This window comes from Lichenostomus cassidix, chromosome 1 (genome assembly GCF_008360975.1).
Source record: "Lichenostomus cassidix isolate B80296 chromosome 1, HeHo_3.0, whole genome shotgun sequence".
NCBI classification, from domain to species: Eukaryota; Metazoa; Chordata; class Aves; order Passeriformes; family Meliphagidae; genus Lichenostomus; species Lichenostomus cassidix.
Genome location: NC_139479.1, coordinates 34,141,569 through 34,154,401, shown reverse-complemented (window position 1 = coordinate 34,154,401; position 12,833 = coordinate 34,141,569). Strand labels below are relative to the sequence as shown.

Sequence of the window (12,833 nt, the reverse complement as noted above, 5' to 3'; positions counted from 1 at the left end):
AGCATAAAGTGCTGAGACAGGCTAGATTTAGATACATTGGCCTTAAAGCCAGATAATTCCATGTGTAAGAGGAATTAATTTTATGGTTTTAAACTGAAAGACAGTAGATTTAGATTGAACAAAAAGAAAAAAAAATATACGATGAGCATGGTGAGGCATAGAAACAGGTTGTCTGGAAAAATTGTGGATGCCCCATCCATGCAAAACCAGGTTGGATGGGACTTTGAGCAATCTTGTCAAGTGGAAAGATGTTTCTTCTTACGGTAGGGATGTGGAACTAGGTGGTCTTAAAACTTCCAAGCCAAACCTCTCTGTAATTCTACATGTGTGTGCATGGGAGATGGAATTGGGGTGTAAGTGCAGGTGCCTATGTGGTCCTATTTTTCTGATACATAAAGACCGGATGTGATGAAGTCAAATAGCCAGCGTTGATTTATTTTTCCAATGTGGCATTTAAACAACATGACTCTAGGAAAATGGGGTCTCACAAAGAAAATAGTTGTTCAATGGAAATCCTTGTCAGTCCTGTGCCACGTTATTCCTCTGTCTTATGTAGTCCATTGATGTCAGATTCCTGGAAAGCAAAAAACATACAGACAGAAATTGGGAAGCGAGAAGGTAATCATTGCAAGGGTTCTGCCAAAAGTTTTTGCTCTATGTATCCAATTTTATATTCTTCATATCTAAGTATATTACTGAAGTCTGATTCCCGGCTGCCTTGCAGATCATTTGCATCTCTGCACTGTGATATAAAAGGCTTCCTCGTTGATTGGGTAGCTTTTTATATCTTCTCAGCACTTGTGTTTCTCTGACATAGATATCTATGCAAAGTACTAGGCTTTTGAGGATCCAGCCCTTGTAGTTCATGCTTCATTGCCACAAGGTAAGTCAAAACAGCACTCACAAAAAATGTGGGAATGGGGAGTCTTGGGGAGCATTCACTATCCTCCTGCCTGGCACCTGAAGGTTACTGAAGGCCAGGCTAGACCCAGGCAGAACAAGTCAGAGTAGTCCCCAGCTCTGCTTCCCTGCGAGCAGCTTGCCAGACAGGATCACTCTAATTCGACTCGGGAAGCTTGTCCCGTGCCCCAGCTTGCGTTCAGTGGGGGAATGCTGGTGCTGATGGAGGAGAGCCAGGGTTAGCTGCCAGCTGGCTGCCACAGGCGGCTTGGGATGGATGCTTCTTCCCATGGGTAGCGTGAGCTCTGCCCCGCACGGCTGTGCACAGGAGAAGCTTGCAGCAGCTGAGGATCTGGTCCTTCCAGTTAAAGGGGTTGGAATATGCATGAAGCGTAAGGTGACATTTTGAGCGTCTCAGATCAGAGCATGGACGTTACTGAATTTAAAATGTAACTGCAATTTCCTGACTAATGCCAAGTCACTTTTATATTCATGCAGTCATTGTTCTTGATTCTTTAAATAGCCCATTTTGCCCAAAGGTGCAGGTGATATCTTTATGAAAATGAAGATTTGTTATACAGCACATTACTTCTGAGGCCGTTGGTTGGTGCAAGAGCCACCTATGATCAGCTGTCCTTTTTGCTTCTCAATTTTTATCATGCTTTTATAGACAGTTTGTGAGTTGTTGGAGCAAGAATAGAGTAAGAGTAGGGGGAAAAAGATGCACTGGAGGTTCAATGTTGCTGTCTTTTACTTCTTGTATCTAAGCTGTATTATGTACTGAGGTGTCTCCAAGTTTCTGGGTTCTTTCAGATAGCACAGACAGTTAAATTGTTTCAGTGTCCTTATACCTCTGCAGAGAGTCAGCCTGTTTCTTTACATCCAGGGCTTTCTGTGGTGAAGTGCACAGGATATTATAAAAAAGATATTCAGCAAGAACGAGATAACAAAACGAACTCATATTTTTACTGTTCATTCAAAATAAAAAACTTGCACATAGTAACAGCCCCAGAAATCATGGGTAAGCTTTCCAGCAGAGTAGGAACATCCCTGGACCAGGTATTTTTTGCACTAAGGGTGAAGGTGTAGAGGATGAAACTGTAGCTGTGACCTCAACAGAGACAGGACAACATCTAGAGGGGAAGGAGGGAACAAGGAAAGAGAGTTCTGTTCCTGGGTGGGTGCCCCTCTGTCATCTTTCACCAGCAGGTTAGAGTCCTGCTGCCCCACAAACCCTAAACCCTGGGTCCACATGGGCAGCATGTGGAGCATCACTTCCCCAGGCTTTGGCAGAGGCAAAATGGATGGGGACTGGAGCAGTTTTACTGTTCCCAGGAACCTGTTGCTTTAGGCTCCTGCCTGCTTTGCCTATGAGCTGTCTGTAATGCCACCATTTACCTTTGGTTCTCCTAAGCACAAAAAAGGTTAGATGAGAGGCTGGAATAATTACAGGAATGAATTGTTATGGCAATGGAATTTGTGGAAGTGACGCTGAGGCCCCAGTCAGGTAGAGCACTTTAAGCGACATACCTGCTAATTTGCCTGAAACTAGCCTGCTTATTAAAAGAAGAAAAAAAAATATACAGCTGCCTGCATGCAATGAAACCAAACTAATCAGCAGTTCCTAGAAAGCTTGACTTGAAAGAAAGGCACATTTGACATCCAGATGAGAGAGGTGCACAGGAATCTCAAGAGGAAATGTTTTGCTGTAACTCCCAGAGTTTGTGTGCCTTTGTCATACGCCTTTGGCACAGACCCTGCCTGCCTTTGTCATACCTCTTTGGCACAGACCCTGCCAGCCATCTGTGCTTTGAAGACTGAATAGGGCATAACTGTGGTTACACTTGCAGCTGCTCTCCTTGCCCCATCTTTTTATCTATCTCTTAATTGTACACACTGGTGTGTGACCAGAGCAGGTGCAATGAATATCTTACTCATCTTCACTGTTCCCAACACAGGAGCCTTCAACTAGTGGGTACTGATGCAATAAAAATAATAATAACTGGGAATAGTATGATCAGGCATGGATTTATTAGGTCGGAATAGGACATGTATCTTAGGAAAGAGCAGAGTGAAAGATGGGAGAGAAGTTTGAAGGCCTCCAGGAGATGATTGCCTGGAGATTGATGCCCCAGCATTTCTAGTTTAAAGAGTTTGACATAGAGATTCTGGCAGCTATTGTGTAGTTTTATTTTAATATTTTTCCCTGCTATAAATAAGACTTAGTCTGATGGAATAATCAACAGAACTTGGATAAACATTATACCTGCCAGTGATAAGCTGTTTCTTCTGACGACTCAGTGTATACCTGGATATTGCAAAAAAGTGGTACATTTGATGTTTGTGTAATTCTGTTTTCCTTCTGGTTATTTTTACATGCATCTCCCTCTCTTTTTCTCTCCTGTGTACAGATGTTCGTATTCACCCCATGGAGCCTATGCCCAAAGCAAACTTGCCCTTGTGTTATTTACCTATCGACTACAGCATCTTCTGACTGCAAATGGAAGCCATGTGACTGCTAATGTAGTAGACCCTGGAGTAGTGAATACTGAGCTCTACAAGCATGTCTTTTGGGTTGTGAAAGTGGTCAAATGGCTGACAGCCTGGCTGGTTTTCAAGGTAGGCCATTTTTAAAATCATTTTGTTGCTGTGCCCCTGCACTTGGCCTGGAGTCGAAGGTGTTTCAGGGTTCATCATAGCATATGGTATTTATTGCATTTCTCTGTGCTAATCAGATATACAAAATCAATAAAGACAGGCTTTCCAGCAAACATGCATCTATTTTAAATAGAGGCAGAAAACTGTCACAGTAGAGAAAGAGAACGCCTTCCACTGTCTGCACCCATGCACTGGTAATCTCTGCCCTGATCTATCCACGTGCTTCTGTGCGTGTGTAGGGGCAGACATCACCCTAACATGGAGCCACAATATGCAAAGTGTTCCTCGGAAATGACTTGTACATCCTCTTTATGAGAAACAAACATGATCTGGCATGGTCTGCATGTACACAACATGTTACAGAGAAGAGGGCAAAGGGAAGAAGGAAGTCATACAACAGTGGTAGTGGGAGGTGGCTGAGCTCCAGGATGTGAGGGTCCAGATGCTTGTGCTCAGGAGGGACAATTTTCAATTAGGTTTTTCATCCTAACACATACTTGTAATGGTACTTGACTTTTGGTTATCAAATCCCAGTCTGCATGAGGAAACATAAAGTTGTCTAACAAAGCTGATCCAGAAGTGGGGCAGACCCAGTTAAGAGTAATGTTTTGTAGGGGTGTAAGTAGATTAATCTGAAATCAGTTTAGCTGTGTAGGTGCAATCTCCTCACACACACAAGCCTTAGAAGGGCTTGTGCTAAGAAAATGTACTGCTCATAGCTCTTTCAGAAAGTAGTTTTAGATTAAGTAAATGGAACCTGATTCCATTAGAGCAAATTAAATGTCCTAATTAAAATGAAGTATTTTACATCAAGGAGCATGTCCCACAAAGCAAATTAATTTCAAACTTTGATATGGAAATATCAGTAGCTTTCATTTTAGAAATGAAACTGGATGCTGGAAGAGTGGCTGTAAAATAAGATGCAAACAAATAAACCCATATTAAAAAAAATAGTATCTTCTGAGTGCACCTTGAATATTGCAATAAAATTGTAATAAGAATGCTCATAATGTGCAACACATTCTTAAAGAAGCAGACTGTAGCTTTGCCAAACCATGTACATTAGACTTGTTTTGCCTCTTGTGATTGTCATTTTAAATATCAGTCTTGAGTGGTGGTGTTTTTTCATTGGACTCACTTAACCTTGCTAATATAAAAGTTTCATGTAGATGTTTAGGTTTTGCTCAGCATTTCCTCTGGAGAGTCAAAATTCTGACAAAATTCCTGTGTCTGAGAGTGAGTTTCAAGTCTCTTGCTGTTTACAGTGCTCATTCCCACCCAGTTTTATTGATGTGCCCAGGAGACATTTTTGTATTATAGTGATGATGTTTAGACACTGAATTGGATGTCATTGAACACTTAAAATGATTTATCACAGGAGGGATTCCCATTCTGACAGCCCTAATAGTCCTGCCACTGATAGTTCCTGATCACTTCCTTCTCCTTTGGATGAGATACTGCTCAAAAGAAATTCTGCCTTGAAACAGGTGATGGACAGACTGACCTGCATGGAAAAATGATGTCTGTACTGCCTGAAAAGCAGATGTGTAAATTGCTTTTTGAGTCAGAATAATCTCAGGTTTGGGTATCTGAATGCTTCAGTTATCGAGGTTGAGATTTTCACACTTTTGTATAACACTCCATGTGTTTTTCCTAAAAAAAAAAAAAAAAACAGAGGAGAGGGAAATTCTTACTTTCTCTCTTCCCATCCTCCCTTAGACTTCTGATTTACAGCTCCAACTTCTACTCCTTGCTTATAGCTTATTGCTTAGGATATATCTATGTATTCAGGAGTGCTTCATCCCAGAGGTGCACCCTGTTTAGCATCATGAACAGGCAATGTTTATCTCCACAGCAAACTCATATTGAAAGCCTACCTGGAGATTTTACCAGTACTTTACTGAGGGCTGTAGTACTCAGTATTCAAGCCTGTGTGAGTCTTGCATTGGTCTCGTGCATTAGGGTAAATTTCCCCTGAGAAAAGTAAGAAAGCAAGTACAAGAAAACTCAGTTGTCTGCTAATATTAGTTGATAGTTGGCAGGATAGATTTTTTCTCCCTCAGAATTTTGTTCCTGAGTGCACTTATGTGAATCTTCCTTCTAGGACTATGGCAGTAATACAGTGAAAATGAGGTGATATGTCTCTAATCATATTGACTTAACTGTTACCACTCTGAAGTATTCCAGGGTGGTTTCTAAACATCTGCAGGAAATTGCTTCACCCACTGCAACATGGCACTCATGAGAGCCAGCACAGCCCAGAGAGCTTCAGCAAGGAATGCATCACATCTCATGCCCTCAGGGGAGAGTCAACATCTTGTCTGATTTGATTCCAAAATATTGTGGCTGAGCCCCCACCACCTTTAAATGCATTTCTGCCAGCACTGGTCCCAGTTCCATTCAAGTCAAATTCCTCCTAGGGATTGCAGCCTGGCCCCCACCTTCACTGTGCTGCTCTTATTTGAGGCAGCTCAGTGTGGCAGACAAGGCTGTCAGCTCAACATCAACCTTGGAGCTGCCTCAAGATGTTTAGGTACTTAAACAAATAGACCTACATTCTTGTAAGTAGGCCATGATATATATGCATAATTTACTCAAAGTATTAACAGCTTGAGTTTCTTAAAACTGCAAAACATCTTCTAGTCTTTATACATGGCTCAGAAAAATCTTGGCCAAGTCAGTTTGGTGTTTTTTCCCCCCCACAAGCTATAGTGAGAGACATTCCTGTAGAAATAAGATAGGCCAAACTAAAGGTTCTGGTGACAGTGATAAAATTTGTGATATTGATGTCTGCCCTTTAGAAGTGATGGTTTTGTTTTTTGTCAGCTCGATTCTTAGAAAAGTTATTGTCTGCTGTGGTACTCTAAATCTGTACTTTGCAAATGTTTTCTCTGTATTTTTCATAAATATGGACTTCACCTGTCACACAAGATAGAAATTATTTTTATTCCTCAAAAGAAAATTTGATTTCTTTGCCTATGACTTCTCAGTAAATAAAGCCTGATAAGCTGACACAGTCCTCTGCAGAATGCAGTGAATTATGTTATCCCTTAGTAATTTTTAACAGAAATCATTCTTCTTTTTGAAGAGATAAAGCCAAAACTAGTAAACACTAACTAATTAATGAGATAGTAATAACTTTAAAAGTCATTCATTGAGCATCAAATTGCAATTTAGCTAAGTGTGCAACACACCAGCTCTAGTGTTGGGCACCATGCAAGCTGGAAGCCAGGAAGTACCATTTCCCTCTCAAGTTTTTCTGCATCCACAACAGGTACTGAATATTCATTCTTAAGCCAGATGGTCTCTGCTTGTGATACAATTAAAATTCTTTAGAGCAAAACAAAAGAGTTGACTCTCATCTCCGATAACAGGAACTGTTCTGCTTCATATGACTTCATTATGGCATCAAAGTAGAGATATTTCACACATAGCAGTGTTGTAAAATTCCCCAAAACCTTGTTTATGACAAGCTTGGTGAACATGTTATTATCAGATATAGAGTATTTGGTCCTCTCATTCGTTCCAGATTGGTATTTAGGAAAGCATTGTGGAAGGGAGGCTTTGCATCAGATCCTGTCTCAGCTGTCATTTCCAAAGACATAGTGCCCCATAAGTGATTATTGACTGACAAACTGAAAATAAGTAGGATTAGTGACCCTGCCAGCCTGTAAAAATGAGGCGAAAGGCTTCAGGAACATGGACTAGATAGACATCAGCCAATATAAAGCAATTCATTTCCTTCACCTTGTCAAAACAGACTTAACTTTAGTGTAATTTTCCTATAACATTTTTTAAAAAATGCTTCTAGTCTGTAAGCGTGTCTAGAAAACAAGATCTAAAGGACTTAGATTCATCATTAATGCCAGAGGACATAGTCATGCAGGTCTTATTGCAGCATTTCTTATTCAAACTGGCCCTTTGGCACTGTGAATGTAGTAAATTTATTTCATCCTCCTCCCCAGGTGTCAGAAGACAAACACATCGCCACACAATAACACCAGCTGTAGAGAATGAGAGTAATTAAATCCCACAGCTGAAAGCAACAATTCATCAGCATCAACATCTTCTGTGCATGGGAGTGTGTGGTCCTCACATAAAGCTAATCTGGGTCTTTCTCACAAAATGAAAACTCGCAGAAACGTATAATTTGCAGTTAATTTTTACAAAAGGTTTTTCTGGTCAAAAACACAGAGAAGAAAACAGTCTGCTTAAATCCAGTAACTCTGGTCTTTCAGCAGAAGTGTACACCATTTTTATACACACTGGTACAGGGATTTAAGCTTTCAGAGCCATAGGTGTCCTTTTTTCCATCCAATAAATATTTTTTTAAAAATTTTTACAGCCATAGAATGATTCTAGGGGGAAAAATGGAGGGACCAGCCTCATAGGCTGATAAATAATCTACTATTAAGTTCCCACATCCTGATGATGTGGGTTTTTTCTTGAACCTGAACCCCAGGACTTGGTTAGGCATCCAGGTCTTGCCTGTTATGGGGTATGTGGATAGAGCTTGGCTGCTTCATTTATTGCAACTGCTGAGCACAGAGCCTTTTGTGTCTGTTTGAAGTCAGATCAGACCACTCGAAGGCAGGGTGGCCCTCAGTGCACACATAAATAGCTTTGGACCCTGCTCTCCACTGGACCTGTGGCTCCCCTGCATCTCAAGATACCACTATTTTCCTGTACATTCTCTAAGGTCTAAGTAGTTAAAATCTTTATTTTAAGAGACATGTTGGGAATTTTCACTGAGTTTTGATGGCAAGAAAATGAAGGACTTTTGTTGCTTGTATCAGTGTTTGGCAAAGGGGTGTACAGCTGCTGCACAGGACAGCACAAAAGGGGTCAGATTACGTCACAGTGCATCACAGGAGTCAAGGATGTTGAAGTTCTTGTTTATAACTCCTATTTGGAGCAGCTGCTGGTGTGATTTATCCCCAAACCACACCCAAGCTTCCGCTTGGAGGGTGCCAGTTGAAACAGGCCAAAACACAGCCATGGAACGAACAAAAAATGAAGCAGTGTGCACTGAGATCCATCTCAAGTCTTGTCCTGCAGTTTTACTTGTTTGATTAAAAGAAGAAAATCATCCCTTCTTTTTTTTTTTCTTCTGACAGAGTCAAATGGGAAGACTGTCTCCCATCTTTTAAAGTTGTTCACAGGACAGGAAAACTGCCTCCATGTCTAATATTGCCTGCAGGATTGACCCTTTTTAGCCTAGGAAATGGTCTAAAGAAACAGGTTAAAGCTACCCTAGGCACTATGTGAAAACCCATGCTTGCCCCGTGTGAAATTGTTTTGGACTGGTAAGCAACTGAAATGTCAGAAGCTGTGTGTCTTAGTGTGTAAGGGTTTATCCCTAACTCTGGTGTGATAGAGGATTGCTGATTTAACCTGACAGCACAGGTTATTTCATTTTATGTAAAAGCGTTTAAATTTGTACCCAAAAGAGTGAAAAAAATAGTCTCTCCATTGCTGTACTGGGGAGAGGGTAAGTAAACAGTTAAGAAATTGTGAAAATATATGAGCCTAACCAGTGTTAGCACATCAGCACCTATCATCCTGTAATCTGTAACTGGTTTCATATTCAGAAACCACAGAGTTAGTTAGGAAAGACATTTTCCATCAATCAATCCAGTCCTTGGGGTACTTTCCTAAGTATTTGATTAATACATTTGTGTGGTAATCTATTCCTGGTGGGACTTGTTGAAAATGGAGAAAACACAAAAGGGGAGGATAATTTGCTGTGGATCAAATACACATCAAGTATGCTGGACTGATTCCTCTCCATTTAAAAGAAGGTCTCCTTGATGCTTCTAATGTAAAGGTCCCAAAAAAGAGGCTGAAAGATTGAGGAATTAGAGAATGTTGAAATTTCAACTAGACCATTAGCACAATCTTTTAAATTAGGGGTTATAGCATCACACAACTGTAATTCTTCCTCATGTATAAGAGAAGTTATAAGTCAATCACCATGTGCTTAAAATTCTGTTTTATTCTGGTCAGATAGTATAACACTATTGGAAACTTGAACCCACTGGCAGCAGAATACAGAGCAGCCACTAATCTTTCCCATCAGCATATCTCTCAGAGAAAGAACAAAAGAGAGAGGAAACAACCCCAGCCCCAATGAAATGACCCATTCAGCAAGGGTAGGAACAGGACTTGCAGGCAGTTTCTGCCTTCCATGTGAATGAGTTATAAAATGGAGTTAAGGAGAAAGACCACTGGCTTCCCTTGGAAAGTCCTCCAAATGAGCTTATGGATGAGCAGCAGTTTGGAATTAAAATTAGAAGATGCAGAGGAGTAGGTTGTGGGGAGTGCATATTCAGATATTTTATATATATATAAAAATATATTTGTATACTCATATTTTTATGTATATATATATACACACATACATATATTCATATATATAGGTATGCACATATTAATGTATATATTTTATATATATATATATATATATATATATATGGCCTATCTTAATGCCTCATTCTTTTGCTATTTGTGAGTTATGTGTCCCAAAAAAAAAAATTCTGATAAAATTTGTATTGCAGAGCTCTATCACCTAAAGACCCTACTCACTACGGAAAAAAAAAAAAAAATTGGGAGGTTTTGGAGATCTACAGGCCCTCCTTTCGTCCTCTCTGAATATGAGAGTTTGTTACTTACCAGTAAGTAAAGGAGACTGAAAAACCTTTCAGTGTGAAGTAAGGAAACTCTTCCATGAACAACATAGACAAAATTTTTAGTGGCTATCCTGAGTTTTCAAAGGTTGACATAAAATATCAAGTTCTACCAAGAAGCTGAAAACATTCCCTTCTCTAGAGATCTAAGGCATTCCTGGAAATCACCTCTGACAAGTCTCCTAGTTCATAAATATCTGCAATAGGAAATAAAGGTGTGATTTCCTCATGGTCACTGCTGCTACTGGACCTGTTCTATCCTGAGATGAATATCTACATTTGGACCGCTGAATTAAGTCCTTCAAGTGCCAGTTTATTGCTGTGAATGACAAAGGGGTCCTCTGGTGACCAGCTCAGCTGCAGATGCCTGTGCTGTACAAAGGTGTAAAGTTAGTTAAGATGAATCCTTTCCAAAGATACATGGTGTTAATTTTCCGGGTTATTTGTTTCGTTTTTGGTTTTGTTTTTTTTTTTTAATAAACTGAGGATAGTTGGATTTTGGATGTGCATGGGAGAGGGTAGGAACTGTAAAGGTGTGTTCTTAGATCTGGGGCACAAGTACTCTGCTATCAAGCTGGTTTTGCAAATGGCAGCTCTAAGGTGTTAGACCATTTACCATAAAAGTGGGAAATGTGCTTGTGGGTAGCTACAGATGAGGAAATCCCAGTTACTTATGAAATGTATTTCTCAGATATGTTTATGATCTATTGTGTGCCTTCACTATAGCAGTCATGGGTGAGGAAATTCCAGTTACTTGTGAAATGTATTTCTCATCTGTGTTTACAAATCATGGTGTGCCTCCACAGTTTATCACACAGATATCGCTGTGCATTTACATGTGTACTCCCTGCATGTAGTTATAATAGCCTAATGTTTGTGAGAAGAGAGAACCATGGGAAGCAAGCACCATCCACTACTTGGGGATGAACTGGAAACAGCAAACTAATTTTTTTAATACAGCAGGGTCATCCGCCACCCAATTTGTGAGTTATGAAAACGTTCAATTCAAAAGTCATATGAGTATCTCTTGCTTTAGTAATGACTATAATGATTATGATTGCAAGCCACAAACTTCTGTGTTGCATTTTAGAAAGAGTACTGTGGTACTGCAAATGTAGTTCATATGGTGTTATTTTTTTGTTCTCATTGTGTTCTGAGCTGAATACTTGGTATTTGGTGGATTTTAGCAAGTAAACACAAGAAGAGAATTTGGTTTAGTGCCTCTAGTCCCCATTATTTCTAGAAGGAACGTTATCCTAGATGTGGCGCAAACCCATCATTAATACAATCTCTCAAGAGCTCGTGGTTGGTATATGTTATTACATATTTAAACATTCTCTTTAAATTGTGTCTGTGAGTCTCTTCAGGGCTCTTCAGGGCAAATGACTACATCTGTGTGGTGCCATCTCAGTGCTGGGGAAGGGGAAGTTACCACAGGCCAGGCGCTCTGCAGGAAATACAGAACATATGCAGAAGAGGATTTGGATGAAACAAGAGCAATGTGCAATAAAACAAGAATGAACTTGGGCAGCTTATCAGAGATGGGATTTATAGTGGTATTTATTTGGCCCCATTGTGCTGACCTACTTTTCTGTGACTGGAATAGGGAGGAGGTGCTGCTGCTGGTCCAAGGTCAGGCATGCTCTGAACAAACGGGTTTCTCCCCATGTCTCTTAATTGCTCATCAAAGTCTTGGAGCTAGCCACCACCAACTTACACACTTAACTTACCATCTTATCAATATTTTACTCAATTTAGCGTATCTGTTACCTTTTGAATGAATAGCAGGGGTCAGGATTGGTGCCTTGTGCCTGGCAGCCCTGTGTTCCCAGGACTTTGCTGTGAGAGGCACTGTGCACCCCAGGTGTGTCACATCCCTGCAGCCAGCAGCAGTATGCTGAGGCTGACTGTGTCTCAGGAATGGACTTATTCAGTATTGTTGCCTGCCAAGTTCATGATGCAAAATTCAGTCTTCCACAGTCTGCCACTTTTCGTATATGATTCTAAGATGATTAAAAATGTAGAAAGAGAAAAGCTGTCTTGTTGTTTTTGGAGTTCAGAGTGTTGAAAATAAACTTATACAGACTGTATAAGTACAGACTATATTTGGGTGCCTCCCACCTGGAGTGCTGCATCCAGCTCCTGGTTCCCCAGCACAGGAAGCACGTTGAGCTGTTGGAGCAAGTTCAGAGGAGGGACACCAAGACGATTAAATGGATGGAGCATGTCTCCCACAAGGATAGGCAAGGAGAATTTTAATAGTTCAGCCTGGAAGTCAGAAGGCTTTGTGGTGACCTATCTGTGGCCTTCCAGTACTTGAAGGGAGCCTACAGGAAAGACAGACAGGACTTTTTGTACAAAGACATGTAGTGATGGGACAAGGGAAAATGGCTTCAAAATGAAAGAGTACCTTTAGATTACATATTAGGAAAAAATCTTTACTGTGAGGATGATGAAGTGCTGGAACAGGTTGCCTAGAGAAACTGTGGATGCCTCATCCTTGGAAGTGTTCAAAGCCAGGCTGAATGGGGCTCTGTGCAACCTCGTCTAGTGGAAGGTGTCTTTGCCCATGGAACTTGGATTGGACCC

At 40.6% G+C, this 12,833-nt stretch overlaps 1 protein-coding gene across 3 annotated transcripts in view; it reads left to right on the top strand.

Annotated features, from left to right (window-relative positions):
• The window catches only part of DHRSX (dehydrogenase/reductase X-linked), a 211,704-nt gene that overhangs the window by 179,368 nt on the left and 19,503 nt on the right, over window positions 1–12,833 (top strand). For all 3 annotated transcript variants that reach the window (XM_085056390.1, XM_085056384.1, XM_085056375.1), the window contains one exon: window positions 3,312–3,519. In XM_085056390.1, coding sequence (XP_084912516.1) covers window positions 3,312–3,519 — 208 coding nt within the window. The remainder of the gene's footprint in view (window positions 1–3,311; window positions 3,520–12,833) is intronic.